This window comes from Lonchura striata, chromosome 2, assembly GCF_050655825.1.
Source record: "Lonchura striata isolate lonStrDom1 chromosome 2, ASM5065582v1, whole genome shotgun sequence".
NCBI classification, from domain to species: Eukaryota; Metazoa; Chordata; class Aves; order Passeriformes; family Estrildidae; genus Lonchura; species Lonchura striata.
In genome coordinates this window covers 156297308-156320717 of record NC_140704.1, presented here as the reverse complement: position 1 = coordinate 156320717, position 23410 = coordinate 156297308, and the positions used below count along the sequence as shown (strand labels likewise).

Sequence of the window (23410 nt, the reverse complement as noted above, 5' to 3'; positions counted from 1 at the left end):
CCCCAAATTCCCACAAATCCTCTCCAAAATTACCAAATCCATTCCCAAAACCCCCAAAAATCTCATTTTAAACCCCAAAAATCCCATTTTAAACCCCAAAATTCCCTCCAAACCCCCCAAATTTCCCTCCCAGCATTCCCAAAATTCCCGGAATTCCCAAAATTCCCACAAATCCTCTCTCAAATTACCAAATCCCTTCCCAAAACCCCCAAAAATCTCATTTTAAACCCCAAAAATCCCATTTTAAACCCCAAAAATCCCATTAAAGCCCCCCGAAATCCTCTCCAAACCCCCCAAATTCCCAAAATTCCCAAAATTCCCGGAATTCCTGGAATTCTCACGTGGCCAGCTGGGCGCTGCGCTGCAGCAGCCGGGAGCTCTCCCCGAAATTCCCGACATTCCCAAAATGAATCCCAAAATTCCCACAAATCCTCTCCAAAACCCCAAAAATCCTCTCAAAACCCCCCAAAATTCCCTGCCAGCATTCCCAAAATTCCCCAAAATTCCCAAAATTCCCACAAATCCTCTCCCAAACCCCCAAATCCCTTCCCAAAACCCCCAAAAATCCCATTTTAAACCCCAAAATCCCTCCAAACCCCCCAAATTTCCCTCCCAGCATTCCCAGCATTCCCGGAATTCCCGAAATTCCTGGAATTCCGGGATTCTCACGTGGCCAGCTGGGCGCTGTGCTGGAGCAGCCGGGAGCTCTCCCCGAAATTCCCGAGGGATTCCTGCGCCAGGCCCAGGTTGAGCAGGAGGCGGCTCCGCATCCGCAGCAGCTCCCGGGGCGGCACCACGCCTGGAAAATCGGGAATGACAGCGGGAATTCCGGGAATTCCGGGATTTGGGAGCGAGATTTGGGCATTTGGGGGCGAAATTCCCGGATTCGGGAGCGAAATTCCCGGATTTGGGAGCGAAATTCCCGGATTTGGGAGCGAAATTCCCGGATTTGGAGTCCAAATTTTGGGGTTTTTTCGATGAGAATTCTGCGGTTTGCGAGCCAAATTCCAGGATTTGGGATTTGGGATTGGAATTCCGGGATTTGGGATCTGGAATTTTGGGAGCAAAATTTGGGGATTTGGGGTCAAAATTCCCGGATTTGGGAAGGAAATTTGGGGATTTGGGATTGAAATTCCCAGATTCAGGACGAAAATTCCAGGATTTGGGATCTGGGGATTTGGGATGGGAATTTTGGGATCGAAATTTGGGGATTAGGGATGGGAAATTTGGGAATTTGGGGATTTGGGATCTGAATTTTGGGATTTGGGATGGGAATTTTGGGAATTTTGGGATTTGGGGATTTGGGATCGGGAATTTGGGATTTGGGATATGGAATTTTGGGATTTGGGAGCAAAATTCCCGGATTTTGGAAGAAAATTTGGGGATTTGGGATTGAAATTCCCAGATTCAGGACGAAAATTCCAGGATTTGGGATCTGGGGATTTGGGATGGGAATTTTGGGAATTTTGGGATTTGGCATATGGAATTTTGGAATTTTGGAATTTGGGATCAGAATTCCGGGATTTGGGATCTGGAATTTGGGAATTTGGGAGCAGAATTCAGGGAATTCCAGGATTTGGGATTGGGAATTTGGGATCAGAAATGCAGGACTTGGAATTGGGAATTTGGGAATCTGAGATCAAAATTTGGGAATTTGGGATTGGAATTTTGGTATTTCAGATCTGGAATTTTGGAAATTTGGGATTTGGGATCAGAATTTGGGGATTTGGGGATTTGGGATGGGAAATGCCGGGAAGAGGCGGCATCATCCCCAAATCCCAAAAAACCTCTAAAAACTCCCAAAAAATCCCAAAAATTCCTCCAAAATGACTCAAATTCTCCCAAAATTCCAAAATTCTCCCAAAAATCCCCAAAATTCCCAAAATCCCCGGGGTTGGCACCTTCCAGCTGCGTGTCCACGATGTCCAGGCTGCTCTGGAACGCCGCCCCAAAAAAACCCCAAAAATTCCCAAAAAATTTCCCCAAAAACTCCTCAAAATTCCCAAAAATTCCCAAAAATCCCTGGAAAATTCCCCAAAATTCCTGGAAAATTCCCAAAAATCCCCAAAAATCCCCAAAATTCCCCAAAATCCCCCGGACTGGCACCTTCCAGCTGCGTGTCCACGATGTCCAGGCTGCTCTGGAACGCCGCCCAGAAAACCCCAAAAATTCCCAAAAATCCCTGGAAAATTCACAAAATTCCTGGAAAATTCCCAAAAATCCCTGGAAAATTCACAAAAATCCCCGAAAAAATTCCCAAAAATCCCCAAAAATCCCCAAAAATGGATTGGCACCTTCCAGCTGCGTCTCCACGATGTCCAGGCTGCTCTGGAACGCCGCCCCAAAAAAACCCAAAAATTCCCAAAAAATTCACAAAAATTCCTGGAAAATTCCCAAAAATCCCCAAAAAATCCCCAAAAATCCCCAAAATTCCCGAAAATCCCCCGGGTCGGCACCTTCCAGCTGCGTGTCCACGATGTCCAGGCTGCTTTGGAATGCCGCCCAAAAAACCCCAAAAATTCCCAAGAATCCCTGGAAAATTCACCAAAATTCCTGGAAAATTCCCAAAAATCCCCAAGAAATTCGCAAAAATTCCTGAAAAATTCCCCAAAATCCCCGAAAAATTCCCCAAAATCCCCAAAAATCCCCAAAATTCCCCAAAATCCCCCGGATTGGCACCTTCCAGCTGCGTGTCCACGATGTCCAGGCTGCTCTGGAACGCCGCCCCAAAAAACCCCAAAAATTCCCAAAAAATTCCCCAAAATTCCCAAAAACTTCCCCAAAATCCCTGGAAAATTCCCAAAAATTCCCGAAATTCCCCAAAATCCCCAAAAATCCCCAAAAATTCCCAAAATTCCCAAAATCCCCTGGATTGGCACCTTCCAGCTGCATCTCCACGATGTCCAGGCTGCTTTGGAATGCCACATAAAAAAACCCAAAAATTCCCAAAAAATTCCCAAAAATTCCTGGAAAATTCTCCAAAATCCCCGAAAAAATTCCCAAAAATTCCCGAAATTCCCGAAATTCCCCAAAATCCCCCGGGTTGGCACCTTCCAGCTGCGTGTCCACGATGTCCAGGCTGCTCTGGAACGCCGCCAGCGCCCGGCGCAGCGCCCGATTCCCAGGAATTCCCGAATTTCCCGAGGTGCCCTCGGCTGGCTCGGGGCTCTCCGGGATTTCCGGGAATTCCGGGAATTCCGGGATTTCCGGGAATTCCGGGGCCTCGGCCATGAGCAGGAAGGTGCGGCCGATGGTGGCCCAGGCGCGCTGCTGCTCCACGGCGTCGCCGAGGCGCCGAGCCCCCAGCAGGTGCTGCCGCTGGTGCTGGAAAATGGGGAGAAAAAACGGGAATTTGGTTAAAAATGGGAAAATGGGGAAAAAAAATGGGGGAATTTGGGAAAAAATTGGGAGAAATTCGGAGAAAATTCGGAGAAAATGCGAAGAAAATTGAGAAAAATGGGGAGGGAATGGGGAGAGAATTTGTGGGAAATTGGAGGAATTTTGGGGGGGAATTGGGAGAAATTGGGAATGGGGAAAAAATGGGAATTTGGTTAAAAATGGGAAAAAATTGGGAGAAATTCGGAGAAAATGCGAAGAAAATTGATAAAAATGGGGAGGAAATAGAGACAAGATTGGGAGAGATCTTGGGGAAATTGGGGAAAAATTGGGGGAAAATTTGGGGGAAAATTGGAAGAAATTGGGGAAAAATGGGAAAAATTGGGGAAAAAAAACGGGGAAATTTGGAAAAAATTTGGAGAAAATTGAGAAAAATTGGGAGGAAATGGGGAGAGAATTTGAGGGAAAATGGGGAAAATTTAGGGGAAAATTGGGAGAAATTTGGAGAAATTTGGGGGGAAAACTGGAGGAAAATTGGGGGGAAATGGGAAATTTGGAAAATTGTGAGAAATTGGGAGAAAATTGGGAGAAAATTGGGGAAAATTGGGGAAAATTGGGCAATGCTGAGCCCTGGCCCAGGCGCTGCTGCTCCACGGCGTCGCCGAGGCGCCGAGCCCCCAGCAGGTGCTGCCGCTGGTGCTGGAAAATGGGGAGAAAAAACGGGAATTTGGTTAAAAATGGGAAAATGGGGAAAAAAAATGGGGGAATTTGGGAAAAAATTGGGAGAAATTCGGAGAAAATGCGAAGAAAATTGAGAAAAACGGGGAGGGAATAGAGACAAGATTGGGAGAGATCATGGGGGAAATTGGGGAAAAATTGGGGGAAAATTTGGGGGGAAATTGGGAAAAAATGGGAAAAATTGGGAAAAAAAGCAGGGGGAAATTTGGAGAAAATTTGGAGAAAATTGAGAACAATGGGGAGGAAATGGGGAGAGAATTTGAGGGAAAATGGGGAAAATTTAGGGGAAAATTGGGAGAAATTTGGAGAAATTTGGGGGAAAACTGGAGGAAAAGTGGGGGGAAATGGGAAATTTGGAAAATTGTGAGAAATTGGGAGAAAATTGGGAGAAAATTGGGGAAAATTGGGAAAAATTGGGCAATGCTGAGCCCTGGCCCAGGCGCTGCTGCTCCACGGCGTCGCCGAGGCGCCGAGCCCCCAGCAGGTGCTGCCGCTGGTGCTGGAAAATGGGGAGAAAAAACGGGAATTTGGTTAAAAATGGGAAAATGGGAAAAAAAATGGGGGAAATTGGGAAAAAATTGGGAGAAATTCGGAGAAAATTCGGAGAAAATGCGAAGAAAATTGAGAAAAATGGGGAGGGAATAGAGACAAGATTGGGAGAGATCTTGGGGGAAAATTGAGAGAAATTGGGGAAATTTGGGGGGAAAATGGGGTAAATTTGGGAAAAATTGGGAAAAAACGGGAGAAATTTGGAGAAAATTGGAGAAAATTGGGAGAAAATTTGAAGAAAATTGGGAAAAATGGGGAGGAAATAAGAGACAAAATTGGGAGAGAATTCGGGGAAAATTGGGGAGAAATTGGGGAAATTTGGGGGGAAAATGGGGTAAATTTGGGAGAAATTGGGAGAAATTGGAGGGAATTGGGAAAAAATGGAAAAAATTGGGAAAAAACGGGAGAAATTTGGAGAAAATTTGGAGAAAATTGAGAAAAATGGGGAGGAAATGGGGAGAGAATTTGGGGGAAAATTGGGGGAAATTTGGGGGGGAATTGGGAGAAATTGGGAATGGGGAAAAAATGGGAATTTGGTTAAAAATGGGAAAATGGAAAAAAAAATGGGGGAATTTGGGAAAAAATTGGGAGAAAATCAGAGAAAATGCGAAGAAAATTGAGAAAAATGGGGAGGAAATAGAGACAAGATTAGGAGAGATCTTGGGGAAATTGGGGGAAAATTGGGGGAAAATTTGGGGGGAAAGTGGGAAAAAATGGGAAAAATTGGGAAAAAAAGCAGGGGGAAATTTGGAGAAAATTTGGAGAAAATTGAGAAAAATGGGGAGGAAATGGGGAGAGAATTTGGGGGGAAATTGGGAGAAATTGGGAATGGGGAAAAAATGGGAATTTGGTTAGAAATGGGAAAAAAGGGGGAAAAATTGGGAGAAAATCAGAGAAAATTGAGAAAAATGGGGAGGAAATAAGAGACAAAATTGGGAGAGAATTCGGGGAAAACTGGGGAGAAATTGGGGAAATTTGGGGGGAAAATGGGGTAAATTTGGGAGAAATTGGGAAAAAACGGGAGAAATTTGGAGAAAATTTGGAGAAAATTGAAAAAAATGGGGAGGAAATAGAGACAAGATTGGGAGAGAATTCAGGGGAAAATTGGGAGAAATTGGGAAAAAACTGGGAGAGAATTCAGGGAAAATTGGGGAAAATTTGGGGGAAATTGGGTGAGAATTGGAGGAAAACTGGGGGGAAAATGGGGGGAAATTGGGAGAAAATTTGGGGAAAATTCAGGAGAAATTGGGGAAAAATGGGGAGGAACTGGGAAAAAATTGGAGGAAAGATTGGGGGAAATTTGGGGAAAAATGGAAGTAAAATGGGAGGAAATTGAGAAAAATTGGGAGGAAATGGGCAGAAAATTGGGAGAGAATTCAGGGAAAATTGGGGGAAATTTGGGGGAAAATTCAATGAAAATTGGGAGAAAATCGGGAAAAATCGAGAGAGAATTGGGGAAAAATTGGGAGAAAATTGGGAAATTTTGAGTCTTGAACCAGGCGCTGCCACTGGTGCTGCACAGAAAATGGGGGGAAAAAATGGGAAATTGGGAAAATTGATTCTCCCTCACATCCAGGGCCTCAGGGAACCTCTCCAGCATTCCCAAAATTCCCCAGAATTCCCAAAAATTCAAAAAAAAATTCCATTTTTTTCTCACCTGCAGGGCCTCGGGGAAGTGCTGCACCTCAACCGGGCGTTCCCGATTTTCCCATTATTCCAATTTCCTCCTTCCAAATCCCTCTAAAATCCCTCTAAAATCCCTCCAACATTCCCAAAATTCCCAAAAATCTCTCTCAACATTGCCAAAACTCCCAAAAATTCCCAAAATTCCCATTTTTTCTCACCTGCAGAGCCTCGGGGAAGCACTGCAGCTCGGCCGGGCAGTCCCAATTTTCCCATTTTCCCAATTTTCCTCCTTCCAATCCCTCTAAAATCCCTCTAAAATCCCTCCAACATCCCAAAACTCCCAAAAATCTCTCTCAACATTCCCAAAAATTCCCAAAATTCCCATTTTTTCTCACCTGCAGGGCCTCGTGGAAGCGCTGCACCTCAACCGGGCGCTCCCAATTTTCCCATTATTCCAATTTCCTCCTTCCAAATCCCTCCAAATCCCCCCAAATCCCTCTAAAATCCCTCCAACATTCCCAAAATTCCCAAAAATCTCTCTCAACATTCCCAAAAATTTCCAAAATTCCCAAAAATTCCCAAAATTCCATTTTTTCTCACCTGCAGAGCCTCGTGGAAGTGCTGCACCTCAACCGGGCGTTCCCGATTTTCCCATTATTCCAATTTCCTCCTTCCAAATTCCCTCCAAATCCCTCTAAATTCCCTCCAACATCCCAGAACTCCCAAAAATCTCTCTCAACATTCCCAAAAATTCCCAAAATTCCATTTTTTCTCACCTGCAGGGCCTCGGGGAAACGCTGCACCTCAACCGGGCGCTCCCGATTTTCCCGTTTTCCCTTCCCAAACCCATCCCAAAATTCTCCAAACCCCCTCTAACATTCCCAGAACTCCCCAAAATTCCCAAAAATCTCTCTCAACATTCCCAAAACTCCCAAAAATTCCCAAAATTCCATTTTTTTCTCACCTGCAGGGCCTCGGGGAAGCGCTGCACCTCAACCGGCCACTCCCGATTTTCCCATTTTCCCAATTTCCTCCTTCCAAATCCCTCCAAATCCCCCCAAATCCCTCTAAAATACCTCTGACATCCCAAAATTCCCAAAAATCTCTCTCAACATTCCCAACATTCCCAAAAATTCCCAAAATTCCCATTTTTTCTCACCTGCAGGGCCTCAGGGAATCGCTGCACCTCAACCGAGCGCTCCCGATTTTCCCGTTTTCCCTTCCCAAACCCATCCCAAAATTCTCCAAACCCCCTCTAACATTCCCAAAACTCCCCAAAATTCCCAAAAATCTCTCTCAACATTCCCAAAAATTCCCAAAATTCCATTTTTTTCTCACCCCCAGGGCCTCGGGGAAGCACTGCAGCTCAACCGAGCGCTCCCGATTTTCCCATTATTCCAATTTCCTCCTTCCAAATTCCCTCCAAATCCCTCTAAAATCCCTCCAACATCCCAAAACTCCCAAAAATCTCTCTCAACATTCCCAAAAATTCCCAAAATTCCCATTTTTTCTCACCCGCAGGGCCTCATGGAATCGCTGCACCTCAACCGGGCGCTCCCGATTTTCCCGTTTTCCCTTCCCAAACCCATCCCAAAATTCTCCAAACCCCCTGTAACGTTCCCAAAACTCCCCAAAATTCCCAAAAATCTCTCTCAACATTCCCAAAACTCCCAAAATTCCCATTTTTTCTCACCTGCAGGGCCTCGGGGAAGTGCTGCACCTCAACCGGGCGCTCCCGATTTTCCCATTTTCCCAATTTCCTCCTTCCAAATCCCTCCAAATCTCCCCAAATCCCTCTAAAATCCCTCCGACATCCCAAAACTCCCAAAAATCTCTCTCAACATTCCCAAAAATTCCCAAAATTCCATTTTTTCTCACCTGCAGGGCCTCAGGGAAGCGCTGCACCTCAACCGGGCGCTCCCGATTTTCCCATTATTCCAATTTCCTCCTTCCAAATTCCCTCCAAATCCCTCTAAATTCCCTCCGACATCCGAAAACTCCCAAAAATCTCTCTCAACATTCCCAAAACTCCCAAAAATTCCCAAAATTCCCATTTTTTCTCACCTGCAGGGCCTCGGGCAAGCGCTGCACCTCAACCGGGCGCTCCCGATTTTCCCATTTTTCCTTCCCAAACCCATCCCAAACTTCTCCAAACCCCCTCTAACATTCCCAAAACTCCCCAAAATTCCCAAAAATCTCTCTCAACATTCCCAAAACTCCCAAAAATTCCCAAAATTCCATTTTTTCTCACCCCCAGAGCCTCGGGGAAGCGCTGCACCTCAACCGGGCGCACCCGATTTTCCCATTTTCCCAATTTCCTCCTTCCAAATTCCCTCCAAATCCCTCTAAAATCCCTCCGACATCCCAAAACTCCCAAAAATCTCTCTCAACATTCCCAAAAATTCCCAAAATTCCCATTTTTTCTCACCCCCAGGGCCTCGGGGAAGCGCTGCAGCTCGGCCGGGCGCTCCCGATTTTCCCATTTTCCCAATTTCCTCCTTCCAAATCCCCTCCAAATCCCTCTAAATTCCCTCCAACATCCCAGAACTCCCAAAAATCTCTCTCAACATTCCCAAAAATTCCCAAAATTCCATTTTTTCTCACCTGCAGGGCCTCGTGGAATTGCTGCACCTCAACCAGGCGCTCCCGATTTTCCCGTTTTCCCTTCCCAAACCCATCCCAAAATTCTCCAAACCCCCTGTAACATTCCCAAAACTCCCCAAAATTCCCAAAAATCTCTCTCAACATTCCCAAAACTCCCAAAAATTCCCAAAATTCCATTTTTTTCTCATCTGCAGGGCCTCAGGGAAGCGCTGCACCTCAACCGAGCGCTCCCGATTTTCCCATTTTCCCAATTTCCTCCTTCCAAATCCCCCCAAATCCCTCTAAAATACCTCCAACATTCCCAAAATTCCCAAAAATCTCTTTTAACGTTCCCAAAAATTCCCAAAATTCCCATTTTTTCTCACCTGCAGGGCCTCAGGGAAGCGCTGCACCTCAACCGGGCGCTCCCGATTTTCCCATTATTCCAATTTCCTCCTTCCAAATTCCCTCCAAATCCCTCTAAATTCCCTCCAACATTCCCAAAATTCCCAAAAATCTCTCTCAACATTCCCAAAAATTCCCAAAATTCCATTTTTTCTCACCTGCAGAGCCTCGGGGAAGCGCTGCACCTCAACCGGGCGCTCCCGATTTTCCCATTTTCCCAATTTTCCTCCTTCCAAATCCCTCCAAATCCCCCCAAATCCCTCTAAAATCCCTCCAACACTCCAAAAATTCCCAAAAATCTCTTTTAACATTCCCAAAAATTTCCAAAACTCCCAAAAATTCCCAAAATTCCATTTTTTCTCACCTGCAGGACCTCAGGGAAGCGCTGCACCTCAACCGGGCGCTCCCGATTTTCCCGTTTTCCCAATTTCCTCCTTCCAAATTCCCTCCAAATCCCTCTAAATTCCCTCCAACATCCCAGAACTCCCAAAAAATCTCTCTCAACATTCCCAAAAATTCCCAAAATTCCCATTTTTTCTCACCTGCAGGGCCTCGGGCAAGCGCTGCACCTCAACCGGGCGTTCCTGATTTTCCCATTATTCCAATTTTCCTCCTTCCAAATCCCTCCAAATCCCCCCAAATCCCTCTAAAATCCCTCCAACATTCCAAAAATTCCCAAAAATCTCTTTTAACATTCCCAAAAATTTCCAAAATTCCCAAAAATTCCCAAAATTCCCATTTTTTCTCACCTGCAGAGCCTCGGGGAAGCGCTGCACCTCAACCGGGCGCTCCCGATTTTCCCATTTTCCCAATTTCCTCCTTCCAAATTCCCTCCAAATCCCCCCAAATCCCTCTAAAATCCCTCCGACATCCCAAAACTCCCAAAAATCTCTCTCAACATTCCCAAAACTCCCAAAAATTCCCAAAATTCCATTTTTTCTCACCTGCAGGGACTCGGGGAAGCGCTGCACCTCAACCGGGCATTCCCGATTTTCCCATTTTCCCTTCCCAAACCCATCCCAAACCCCTCCAAACCCCCTCTAACATTCCCAAAACTCCCCAAAATTCCCAAAAATCTCTCTCAACATTCCCAAAACTCCCAAAAATTCCCAAAATTCCATTTTTTTCTCACCTGCAGGGCCTCGGGGAAGCGCTGCACCTCAACCGGGCGCTCCCGATTTTCCCGTTTTCCCTTCCCAAACCCATCCCGAACCCCTCCAAACCCCCTGTAACGTTCCCAAACCTCCCGGAATTCCCAGAAATTCCCCAAATTCCCGTTTTTCCTCACCTGCAGGGCCTCGGGGAAGCGCTGCAGCTCGGCCAGGCGCTCGCCCACCTTGCGGTGCGCCACGGCCGCGCCGAGGGCGTCGCCGGCGCCGCGCAGCAGCCGCAGCTCCCGGCGGTGCTGCTCCAGCGCCTCCGGAAAACGGCCTGCAATTCCAGAGGGGGCAGGAGCACGGGATTCCCAACCCCGAGCATGGAATTCCCAACCCTGATCCCGGAATTCCAACCCTGAGCACGGGATTCCCAACCCTGAGCATGGAATTCCCAACCCCGAGCACGGGATTCCCAACCCCGAGCACGGGATTCCCAACCCCGAGCACGGAATTCCCAACCCTGATCCCGAAATTCCAACCCTGAGCACGGGATTCCCAACCCTGAGCACGGGATTCCCAACCCTGATCCCGAAATTCCAACCCTGAGCACGGGATTCCCAACCCTGAGCACGGGATTCCCAACCCTGAGCATGGAATTCCCAACCCTGAGCACGGGATTCCCACCCTGAGCACGGGATTCCCAACCCTGAGTCCGGAATTCCCAACCCTGAGCCTGGAATTCCCAACCCTGAGCATGGAATTCCCAATCCTGATCCTAAAATTCCAACCCTGAGCACGGGATTCCCAACCCTGATCCCGAAATTCCCAACCCTGAGCACGGGATTCCCAGCCCTGATCCCAAAATTCCAACCCTGAGCATGGAATTCCCAACCCTGAGCACGGAATTCCCAACCCTGAGCACGGGATTCCCAGCCCTGATCCCAAAATTCCAACCCTGAGCACGGGATTCCAACCCTGATCCCAAAATTCCAACCCTGAGCCTGGAATTCCCAACCCTGATCCCAAAATTCCAACCCTGATCCCAAAATTCCAACCCTGATCCCGAAATTCCAACCCTGAGCCCGGAATTCCCAACCCTGAGCCTGGAATTCCCAACCCTGATCCCAAAATTCCAACCCTGAGCACGGGATTCCCAACCCTGATCCCAAAATTCCAACCCTGAGCACGGGATTCCCAACCCTGATCCCAAAATTCCAACCCTGATCCGGAAATTCCAACCCTGAGCATGGAATTCCAACCCTGATCCCAAAATCCCAACCCTGAGCACGGGATTCCCAACCCTGAGCATGGAATTCCCAACCCTGATCCCAAAATTCCAACCCTGAGCACGGGATTCCCAACCCTGAGCCCAAAATTCCCAGCCCTGATCCCGAAATTCCAACCCTGAGCACTGGATTTCCAACTCCGAGCATGGAATTCCCAACCCTGATCCCAAAATTCCAACCCTGATCCCAAAATTCCAACCCTGATCCCGAAATTCCAACCCTGAGCCCGGAATTCCCAACCCCGAGCACGGGATTCCCAACCCTGATCCCAAAATTCCAACCCTGAGCCCGGAATTCCCAACCCTGATCCCAAAATTCCAACCCTGATCCCGGAATTCCCAACCCTGAGCCTGAAATTCCCAACCCTGATCCCAAAATTCCAACCCCGAGCACGGGATTCCCAACCCCGAGCACGGAATTCCCAACCCTGATCCCAAAATTCCCAACCCTGAGCACGGGATTCCCAACCCTGAGCACGGGATTCCCAACCCTGATCCCGAAATTCCAACCCTGAGCATGGAATTCCCAACCCTGAGCCTGGAATTCCCAACCCTGAGCCCAGAATTCCCAACCCTGAGCATGGGATTCCAACCCTGATCCCAAAATTCCAACCCTGATCCCAAAATTCCAACCCTGAGCCCAGAATTCCCAACCCTGATCCCAAAATTCCCAACCCTGAGCCCGGAATTCCCAACCCTGAGCCCAGAATTCCCAGCCCTGAGCACGGGATTCCCAACCCTGATCCCAAAATTCCAACCCTGAGCACGGGATTCCCAACCCTGATCCCAAAATTCCAACCCCGAGCACGGGATTCCAACCCTGATCCTGAAATTCCAACCCTGATCCCGAAATTCCAACCCTGAGCACGGGATTCCCAACCCTGAGCATGGAATTCCAACCCTGATCCTGAAATTCCCAACCCTGAGCCTGGAATTCCCAACCCTGATCCCAAAATTCCAATCCTGAGCACGGAATTCCCAACCCTGAGCCCAGAATTCCCAACCCTGATCCCGGAATTCCCAACCCTGAGCCTGGAATTCCAACCCTGATCCCAAAATTCCAACCCTGATCCCGGAATTCCCAACCCTGATCCCGGAATTCCCAACCCTGAGCCCAGAATTCCCAACCCTGATCCCGAAATTCCATCCCTGATCCTGAAATTCCAACCCTGAGCCCTTAATTCCCAACCCTGATCCCAAAATTCCCAACCCTGAGCCCGGAATTCCAACCCTGAGCCTGGAATTCCAACCCTGAGCCTGGAATTCCCAACCCTGAGCACGGAATTCCAAACTCTGATCCCAAAATTCCCAACCCTGAGCCCGGAATTCCCAACCCTGAGCACGGGATTCCCAACCCTGATCCCAAAATTCCATCCCTATCCTGAAATTCCAACCCTGATCCTGGAATTCAAACCCTGAGCCCAGAATTCCCAACCCCGAGCACGGGATTCCCATTCCCAGTTTCCCAGTTTCCCATTCCCAGTTTCCCAGTTTCCCATTCCCAGTTTCCCAGTTTCCCATTCCCAGTTCCCCATTCCCATTCCCTGTTCCCCATTCCCATTCCCTGTTCCCCATTCCCATTCCCAGTCGGAATTCTGGGATTCCCGGCTGGAATTCCCAGTTTTTATTCCCAAATTTTGGGATCTCTCACTGTGTTCCGCCAGGATCTCTCCAGCCCATTCCCATTCCCAGTTTCCCAGTTTCCCATTCCCAGTTTCCCAGTTTCCCATTCCCAGTTCCCCATTCCCATTCCCAGTTGGAATTCCCAAATTTTGGGATCTTTCACCGTGCTCGGCCAGGATCTCTCCAGCCCATTCCCATTCCCAGTTTCCCATCCCCATTCCCATTCCCAGTTTCCCATTCCCATTCCCAGTCGGAATTCCGGGATTCCCGGCTGCAATTCCCGGTTTTCATTCCCAAATTCCGGGATCTCTCACCGTGCTCGGCCAGGATCTCTCCAGCCCATTCCCATTCCCATTCCCACTTTCCCATTCCCACTTTCCCATTCCCAGTTCCCCATTCCCATTCCCAGTTCCCCATTCCCATTCCCAGTCGGAATTCCGGGATTCCCGGCTGCAATTCCCGGTTTTTATTCCCAAATTCCGGGATCTCTCACCGTGCTCGGCCAGGATCTCTCCAGCCCATTCCCAGTTTCCCATTCCCACTTTCCCATTCCCAGTTCCCCATTCCCATTCCCAGTTTCCATTCCCAGATTCCCGGCTGGAATTCCCGGTTTTCATTCCCAAATTCCGGGATCTCTCACCGTGCTCGGCCAGGATCTCCCCGAGGCGGTTGCAGGCTGCCGCTTCCTCGGCGGCGTTCCCGTCCCGCTGCGACTTTTCCTTGGATTTCTCCAGCTCTGCCGGACACGATTCCCAAAAAAATAAAATAAATTTAATAAATTTGGGGAAAATCCAGCGGGAATTTGGGCTGGGAAGGGTTTTTAAGGGATTCGCAGCGGGGGGTTGGGAGGTTTTTTGCTAAAAGGATTCAAGGAATTGCAAAAATCCAGGGAATTGCCATAAAAATCAAGGAATTGCCAAAAAAATCCAGGGAATTGCAAAGAAAATCCAAGGAATTGCCACAAAAATCCAGGGAGTTCCCAAGAAAATCCAGGGAACTGCAAAGAAAATTCAGGGAATTCCTAAAAATCCAGGGAATTATCAAGAAAATCCAGAAAATACCCAAGAAAATCCAGGAAATTTTAAAAATCCAGGGAATTAAAAAAAAAAAATCCAGGAAATTAAAAAAAAAAAATCCAAGGAATTCCCAAGAAAATCCAGGGAATTCTGCAAAAAAAATCCAGCGAATTCCTAAAAATCCAGGGAATTATCAAGAAAATCTAGGAAATGTTAAAAATCATGGGAATTTCCAAAAAAATACAGGAAATTTAAAAAATATATATATCCAAGGAATTCCCAAGAAAATCCAGGTAATTACAAAATAATCCAGGAAATTCCCAAGAAAATCCAAGGAATTCCCAAAAAAAATCCAGGCAATTCCCAAGAAAATCCAGGAAATTTAAAAATCATGGGAATTTCCAAAAAATCCAGGAAATTAAACAAAAAAAAAAATACAAGGAATTCCCAAGAAAATCCAGGGAATTAAAAAAAAAAAAAATCTAGGGAATTTCCAAACATATCCAGGAGATTAAAATAAAAAAAAAAAATCCAAGGAATTCCCAAAAAAACTCGGGGAATTCCACAAAAATCCAAGGTGTTTGGGGGATTGAAAAGGCCCAAATTGGAAATTTAAATATTCGTGAGGGGATTGAGGAATTAAAAAGCTCCAAATTAAAATTTAAACATTCCTGAGGGATTGAAAAGCCCCAAATTAAAAATTTAAATATTCGTGAGGGGTTTGAGGAATTTAAAAGCCCTGAAGTGAAAATTTAAAATATTCCTGAGGGCATTTGAAGTTTTTGGGAGGGTTTGAGGGATTGAAAAACCCCAAATTGAAAATTTAAACATTTGTGAGGGGTTTGAGGAATTAAAAAGCCCCAAATTGGAAATTTAAATATTTGTGAGGGGATTGAGAAATTAAAAAGCCCCAAATTAAAAATTTAAAAATTCCTGAGGGGATTGAGGAATTAAAAAGCCCCAAATTGGAAATTTAAAATATTTGTGAGGGGATTGAGGAATTAAAAAACCCCAAATTAAAAATTCAAACATTCATGAGGGGATTGAGGAATTAAAAAGCCCTGAAGTGAAAATTTAAACATTCCTGAGGGGTTTGAGGAATTAAAAAGCCCCAAATTGGAAATTTAAATATTTGTGAGGGGATTGAGGGATTAAAAAGCCCCAAATTAAGAATTTAAATATTCCTGAGGGGATTGAGGAGTTAAAAAGCCCCGAAGTGAAACTTTAAAATATTCGTGAGGGGTTTACAGTTTTTGGGAGGGTTTGAGAGATTGAAAAACCCCAAATTGGAAATTTAAACATTTGTGAGGGGTTTGAGGGATTGAAAAGCCCCAGATTGGAAATTTAAACATTCCTGAGGGATTAAAAAGCTCCAAATTAAAATTTTAAACATTCCTGAGGGGAATTGGAGCTCCTGGGAGGGTTTGAGGGATTTAAAAACACCAAATTAAAAATTTAAACATTCCTGAGGGGATTGAGGGATTAAAAAGCCCCAAATTAAAAATTGAAATATTCGTGAGGGGATTGAGGAATCAAAAAGCCCCAAATTGGAAATTTAAACATTCGTGAGGGGATTGAGGGATTAAAAAGCCCTGGGGGAAAAAAATTAAACATTCCTGAGGGATTGAAAAGCCGCAAATTAAAAATTTAAATATTTGTGAGGGGATTAAGAACTAAAAGGCCCCAAATTGAGAATTTAAAACATTCGTGAGGGGATTTGGAGTTTTTGGGAGGGTTTGAGGGATTGAAAAACCCCAAATTAAAAATTTAAACATTTGTGAGGGGTTTTGAGGAATTAAAAAGCCCCAAATTGGAAATATAAAAATTCCTGAGGGGATTGAGGGATTGAAAAACTCGGGGAAAAAAAACTTAAACATTTGTGAGGAGATTTGGAGATCTTTGGAGGGGTATGAGGAATTGAAAAATCCCAAATTAAAAATTCAAACATTCGTGAGGGGATAGAAGAATTAAAAAGCCCCAAATCAAAAATTTAAACATTCCTGAGGAATCTGAGAGATTAAAAAGCCCTGGGGGAAAAAATTTAAACATTCCTGAGGGATTGAAAAGCCCCAAATTAAAAATTTAAATATTTGTGAGGGGATTGAACAACTAAAAAGCCCCAAATTGAGAATTCAAAACATTTGTGAGGAGATTGAGGAATTAAAAATCCCCAAATTAAAAATTTAAACATTTGTGAGGGGATTGAGGGATTAAAAAGCCCCAAATTGAAAATTTAATCATTCCTGAGGGGATTGAGGAATTGAAAAGCCCCAAACTGAAAATTTAAATATTTGTGAGGGGTTTGAGGGATTAAAAATCCCCGATTTTATGATTTTACCCCTGAGGGGATTTGGAGTAAATTTTGGGAGGGGTTTAAGTGATTGAAAATCCCCGATTTGAGGATTTTACCCCTGAGGGGATTTGGAGTTTTGGGAGGGGTTTGAGGGATTACAAATTCCCGATTTGATGATTTTACCCCTGAGGGGATTTGGAGTTTTTGGGAGGGTTTTAAGTGACTGGAAATCCCCGATTTGATGATTTTACCCCTGAGGGGATTTGCAGCTCCTGGGAATGGTTTAAGTGATCAAAAATCCCCGATTTGATGATTTTACCCCTGAGGGGATTTGGAGTTTTTGGGAAGGGTTTAAGTGACTGAAAATCCCCGATTTGATGATTTTACCCCTGAGGGGATTTGGAGCTCCTGGGAATGGTTTAAGTGACTGAAAACCCCCGAGTTGAGGATTTTACCCCTGAGGGGATTTGGAGTAAGTTTTGGGAGGGTTTTAAGTGACTGGAAATCTCCGATTTGATGATTTTACCCCTGAGGGGATTTGGAGTAAGTTTTTGGAGGGGTTTAAGTGACTGGAAATCCCCGATTTGAGGATTTTACCCCTGAGGGGATTTGGAGTTTTTGGGAGGGGTTTAAGTGACTGCAAAGCCCCGAGTTGATGCTTTTACCCCTGAGGGGATTTGGAGCTCCTGGGAATGGTTTAAGTGACTGAAAACCCCCGAGTTGAGGATTTTACCCCTGAGGGGATTTGGAGTTTTTGGGAGGGGTTTAAGTGACTGGAAATCCCCGATTTGATGATTTTACCCCTGAGGGCATTTGCAGCTCCTGGGAATGGTTTAAGTGACTGAAAACCCCCGAGTTGAGGATTTTACCCCTGAGGGGATTTGGAGTTTTTGGGAGGGGTTTAAGTGACTGGAAATCCCCGAGTTGATGCTTTTACCCCTGAGGGTTTTGCCGCTCTCGGCTGCCCGAGGGAGCCAAGCCGCGGGGGCAGCGCGGGGCCGCCCGCGGAGGCTCCGGCTCGGGAGCGGCTCCCGGGGCCCCGCGGGGGCCCGAGCCCGGTTCCAGCCCCTCTCGCAGCCCCTCCGCAGCCGCGTTCCCCCCGCTCGGCGCCATCCCGGCCCCGACTCACGGCGGATCTCCCGCGCCGCCTCCGCGCTCAGCGCCGCCGCCATCGCCGCCGCTCGCCCACGCCACGCCTCCCCCGCGCGCTGATTGGCTGAGCGCCGCCCGGTTGACCAATCAGCGCCCGGAGAGGAGGGAGAGGACGCTGCTATTGGTCGGTGGAGGTGAAGTCCCGCCCCCTTTGGTGAGGCGGGAAAAGATCACGGCGGATCTCCCGCGCCGCCTCCGTCCCGACCACGCCTCCCCCGCGCGCTGATTGGCTGAGCGCCGCCGCGCGAACCAATCAACGCCCGGAGAGGAGGGAGAGGACGCTGCTATTGGTCGGTGGAGGTGAAGTCCCGCCCCTTTGGTGAGGCGGGAAAAGGCGCTTCCGCCCGGCCCTGGGGGCGGTGCCGGGAGGGGGGCGCCCCCTGGCGGCTCCCAGTTCATCCCAGTTCATCCCAGTAGCTCCCAGTTGATCCCAGTAACTCCCAGGTCATCCCAGTTCACTCCCAGTAACTCCCAGTTCATCCCAGTTCAGCCCAGTTGATCCCAGTAACTCCCAGTAACTCCCAGTTCATCCCAGTAACTCCCAGTAACTCCCAGTTCATCCCAGTTCACTCCCAGTAACTCCCAGTTCATCCCAGTAACTCCCAGTTCAGTCCTAGTAACTCCCAGTTTGCTCCCAGTTCATCCCAGTATCCCCATCCCAGTAACTCCCAGTTCACTCCCAGTTTGTTCCCAGTCCCTCCCAGTTCATCCCAGTCCCTCCCAGTTCATCCCCAGTTCATCCCAGTTCATCCCAGTCCCTCCCAGTTCATCCCAGTTCATAACTCCCAGTGACTCCCAGTAACTCCCAGTTCAGTTCCAGTCCATCCCAGTAACTCCCAGTAGCTCCCAGTAGCTCCCACTTCACTCCCAGTTCATTCCCAGTCCATCCCAGTAACCCATCCCAGTATCCCCAGTATCCCCAACCCAGTGCTCCCAGTATTCCCAGTCCATCCCAGTTCACTCCCAGTAACTCCCAGTTCATCCCCAGTTTGTTCCCAGTCCCTCCCAGTCCCTCCCAGTTCACTCCCGGTCCCTTCCAGTTCATCCCAGTCCCTCCCAGTCCATCCCAGTAACTCCCAGTTCATCCCAGTTCATCCCAGTTCAGTCCCAATAACTCCCAGTTCATCCCAGTTCAGTCCCAATAACTCCCAGTTCATCCCAGTTCATCCCAGTTTGCTCCCAGTTCATCCCAGTTCAGTCCCAATAACTCCCAGTTCATCCCAGTACATCCCAGTTCATCCCAGTTTGCTCCCAGTTCATCCCAGTTCATCCCAGTTCAGTCCCAATAACTCCCAGTTCATCCCAGTTCATCCCAGTTTGCTCCCAGTTCATCCCAGTTTAGTCCCAATAACTCCCAGTTCATCCCAGTTCATCCCAGTTCATCCCAGTTTGCTCCCAGTTCATCCCAGTTCACTCCCAGTTCAGCCCAGTTCATCCCAGTGACTCCCAGTCCCTCCCAGTTCACGCCCAGTATCCCCACATTTTGGTCAAAACCACCCCAAAAATCTCAAATTTGGGTCAAAACTTCAAATTTTTGGTCAAAACCACCCCAAAAACATCTAAATTTGGCCAAAACCAGCCCAAAACCCAAAAAACTTCCAAAAAATCACCCCAAAAATTTGAAATTTTGGTCAAAACCTCCTCAAATTTCTCAAAATTTTGCCAAACCCAGTAAATTTGGGTCAAAATCAACAACTTTTTGTCAAAATCACCCCAAAACCCAAAAATCTTTGCAAAAATCACCCCAAGAATTTGAAATTTTGGTCAAAATCTCTGCAAATTTCTGAAAATTTTGGCCAAAATCAGCAAATTTGGGTCAAAATCACCCCAAGAACCCAAAATTTTCACCAAAACCACCCAAAACCTCCAAATTTTCCCCAAAACCCCCAAATGTTCACCAAAACCACCCCAAAACCCCCAAATTTTCACTAAAACCACCCAAAAACCCAAAAAATTCACCAAAATCACCCCAAAACCCCCAAAATTTCACCAAAACCACCCCAAAACTCCAAATTTTCAACAAAACCACCCCAAAAATTTGGAATTTTGGTCAAAAGCACCCCAAAATTCTCAAATTTTGGCCAAATTTAGCAAATTTTGGTCAAAATCACCCAAAAATACAAAAATCTTCACCGAAACCACCCCAAAAATCCCAAATTTTCACCAAAACCACCCCAAAACCCCAAATTTCCCCCAAACCTCTCCAATTTCCGCCCCAGCCCGTCGGATTTTGCCGAAATCGCCCCAAAAAACCCCAAAGATTTGGAAAACTCCCCAAATTTTTTATTCGCTACTAAAACGAGCGGCGGCCGCTCCTCCCCCCAAAATCCTCCAAAATCCTCCAAAATCCCCCAAAATCCCCCAAAATCCTCCCGGCGTCGCCGATTTTGCCCAATTCCGTCGTTTCCGAGCTTTCGCCGTCGATTTTTGGTGATTTTCGGTGATTTTCGGTGATTTTGGGGCGGGGTCGAGGCGGTTTTGGGTGGGTTTCGCTCGGTTTTGGTGGTTTCGACCAAATTTTGGTGGGTTTTGTCCGTTTTTGGTGGGTTCAGGTCAATTTTTGATGGGTTCAAGACGTTTCTGTTGGGTTTGGACCAATTTTTGGTGGTTTCAAACCACTTTTGGTGGTTTCAAGACGTTTCCATTGTGTTTGGACCAAATTTTGGTCGTTTCAACCCAGTTTTTGATGGTTCCATGACCTTTCCGTTGGATTTACGCCAAATTTGGGCATTTTCAAACCAATTTTGGTGGCTTTAGGTCAATTTTTGGTGGTTTGTAGACTTTTCCTTGGGTTTGGACCAATTTTTGATGGTTTCAAGACATTTCCTTCAGGTTTACACCAATTTTTGGTGGTTTCATCCATTTTTGGTGGGTTCAGGTCAATTTTTGGTGGGTTCAAGACGTTTCTGTTGGGTTTGGACCAATTTTTGGTGCTTTCAACCCATTTTTGGTGGGTTCAGGACGCTTCTGTTGGGTTGGGACCAAATTTTGGTGGTTTCAACCCATTTTTGGTGGTTTCAGGTCAATTTTTGGTGGCTTCAAGACGTTTCTGTTGGGTTGGGACCAATTTTTGGTGGTTTCAAACCACTTTTGGTGGGTTCAGGTCAATTTTTGGTGGTTTCCAGCCCTTCTGTTGGGTTGGGACCAAATTTTGGTGGTTTCAAACCAATTTTGATGCTTTTCAGACGTTTCTGTTGGTTTGGACCAATTTTTGGAAGTTGCAAACCATTTTTGGTGGCTTTAGGTCAATTTTTGGTGGGTTCAAGACGTTTCTGTTGGGTTTGGACCAATTTTTGGTGGTTTCAACCCATTTTTGGTGGGTTTAAGTCAATTTTTGGTGGGTTCAAGACATTTCTGTTGTATTTACGCCAATTTTTGGTGGTTTCAAACCACTTTTGGTGGGTTTAGGTCAATTTTTGGTGGTTTCAAGATGTTTCCGTTGGGTTTATACCAATTTTTGGTGGTTTCAAACTATTTTTGGTGGGTTCAGGCCAATTTTTTGTGGTTTCAAAACTTTTCTGTTGGGTTTGGAACAATTTTTGGTGGTTTAACCCATTTTTGGTGGGTTTGGACCAAATTTTGGTGGTTTCAAGACGTTTCCATCGGGTTTAAACCAAATTTTGGTGGTTTCAAACCATTTTTGGTGGGTTTAGGTCAATTTTTGGTGGTTTCAAACCATTTTTGGTGGGTTGAAGACAATTTTGGTCAGTTTTGGCCGATTTTTGATGGTTTCCAGCCTTTCTGTTGGGTTGGGACCATTTTTGGATGGTTTCACCCATTTTTTTTTATGCTCTCAACCCAATTTTGGTGATTTCGGGACCTTTCTGTCTGGCTTGGTGGAAAGTTGGGTGGTTTTAAACTAATTTTTCTTGGTTTTGGGCAATTTTTATGGTTTTGAGAATTTTCTGTCGGGTTTGGACCAATTTCTGATGGTTCCAAGCCAATTTTGGGTGAATTTCAACTGATCTTTGATGGTTTCAAACCAATTTTGGTGACTTTACGCCAATTTTGGCCATTCTGGACCGATTTTTGATGGTTTCAACCAAATTTTGGTGACTTTGATCCAATGTTGGTCATTTTTAACCTTTTTTTGATGGTTGAACCAAATTTTGGTCATTTTGAACCAATTTTTGATGGTTTCAACCCAATTTCAGTGACTTTCGCCCAATTTTAGTCATTTTGGACCGATTTTTGATGGTTTCAACCCAATTTTGGTGACTTTACGCCAATTTTGGCCATTTTTAACCAATTATTGATGGTTTCACCCATTTTCCGACGGTTTCCAGTGAGCGTCGTCGGATTTCCACCATTTTTGCCGCTTTCGAGCCCATTTCTGGAGTTTTTTACCCCATTTTTCTCCTTTTCCAGCAGATTTTGGGTGGTTTCGAGAATTCTTTGTTGGTTGCCACCATTTTTTTATGACTTTCAACCATTTTTGCTGATTTAAATTCAATTTTTATCATTTCCAAATGGTTTCCCACCATTTCTTCTCATTTTCAACCCATTTTTGACGATTTTAATTCAATTTTTACCACTTTCTAATGGTTTTTCACCATTTCTTCTCATTTTCAACCCATTTTTGATGGTTTCAAGACCTTTTCTTTGGGTTTATGCCAATTTCGGGTGGTTTCAAGACCCATTTTTCAAATTTTCAACCCATTTTTGTCATTTTCCACAGATTTTTGTCATTTTCTGCCAATTTTTGTTATTTTCCACCAATTTTTTGTCATTTTCCCACGGATTTTTGTCATTTCCCACCAATTTTTGTCTCTTTAAAGCCAATTTTTTAAAGCAATTTTTTTTCACTTTCCACCCCTTTTCACTCTTCTGTTTTTTGATGGTTTCAACCCATTTTTACCACTTTTAACCAATTTTTGGGATGGTTTCAACCCATTTTTACCACTTTTGACCCATTTTTTGGTGGTTTCAACCCATTTTTTGATGGTTTCAACCCATTTTTACCACTTTCAGCCCATTTTTGATGGTTTTAACTAATTTTTACCACTTTCAACCCATTTTTTGATGGTTCCAAGCCAATTCCATCCGCTCACCACCAATTTTTCTCCTTCCCACCAATTTTTGCCACTTTAAAGCAAATTTTTTTGTTTCCAACTCATTTTTTGATGGTTTCACCCCATTTTTGATGGTTCCAACCCATTTTTACCACTTTCAACCCATTCTTTGACATTTTCAACCCATTTTTTGATGGTTCCAACCCATTTTTTGATGGTTCCAACCCATCTTTACCACTTTTAACCCATTTTTACCACTTTCAACCCATTTTTTGATGATTCCAACCCATTTTTGACGGTTCCAACCAATTTTTACCAATTTTAACCCATTTTTTTTATGGTTTCCACCAATTTTTTGATGGTTCCAACCCATTTTTACCACTTTCAACCCATTCTTTGGCAGTTCCAACTCATTTTTACCCATTTTTTGATGGTTTCCACCCATTCTTTGATGGTTCCCACCCATTCTTTGATGGTTCCAACCCATTTTTACCACTTCAGACCCATTCTTTGATGGTTCCCACCCATTCTTTGATGGTTTCAACCCATTCTTTGATGGTTCCAACCCATTCTTTGATGGTTTCCACCCATTCTTTGATGGTTCCAACCCATTTTTGATGGTTTCCACCCATTTTTGATGGTTCCAAGCCATTTTTTGACGGTTCCCACCCATTCTTTGATGTTTCAAACCCATT

General features: G+C 45.7%; 1 protein-coding gene across 1 annotated transcript; it reads right to left on the bottom strand.

Annotated features, from left to right (window-relative positions):
- Window positions 1–96: 96 nt before the first annotated feature.
- On the bottom strand, window positions 97–17759 carry LOC146768515 (tonsoku-like protein). The gene is made up of 5 exons (XM_085572739.1): window positions 17681–17759; window positions 13883–13978; window positions 10526–10668; window positions 3051–3324; window positions 97–799 (listed from the first exon to the last, which is right to left on the bottom strand). The coding sequence occupies exons 1-5, from the start codon at window positions 17721–17723 to the stop codon at window positions 666–668; spliced, it is 690 nt and encodes a 229-aa protein (XP_085428865.1). The 5' UTR covers window positions 17724–17759; the 3' UTR covers window positions 97–665.
- Window positions 17760–23410: the final 5651 nt, after the last annotated feature.

Coding starts and splice junctions, on each gene's coding strand:
- LOC146768515 (XM_085572739.1), bottom strand. CDS start 17,723: ATGGCGGCGGCGCTGAGCGCGGAGGCGGCGCGGGAGATCCGCC. Junction 13,979..17,680: donor GGCGGCGCGGGAGATCCGCC/GTGAGTCGGGGC, acceptor CGTGTCCGGCAG/AGCTGGAGAAATCCAAGGAA. Junction 800..3,050: donor CGTGGACACGCAGCTGGAAG/GTGCCAACCCGG, acceptor CCGATTTTCCAG/GCGTGGTGCCGCCCCGGGAG.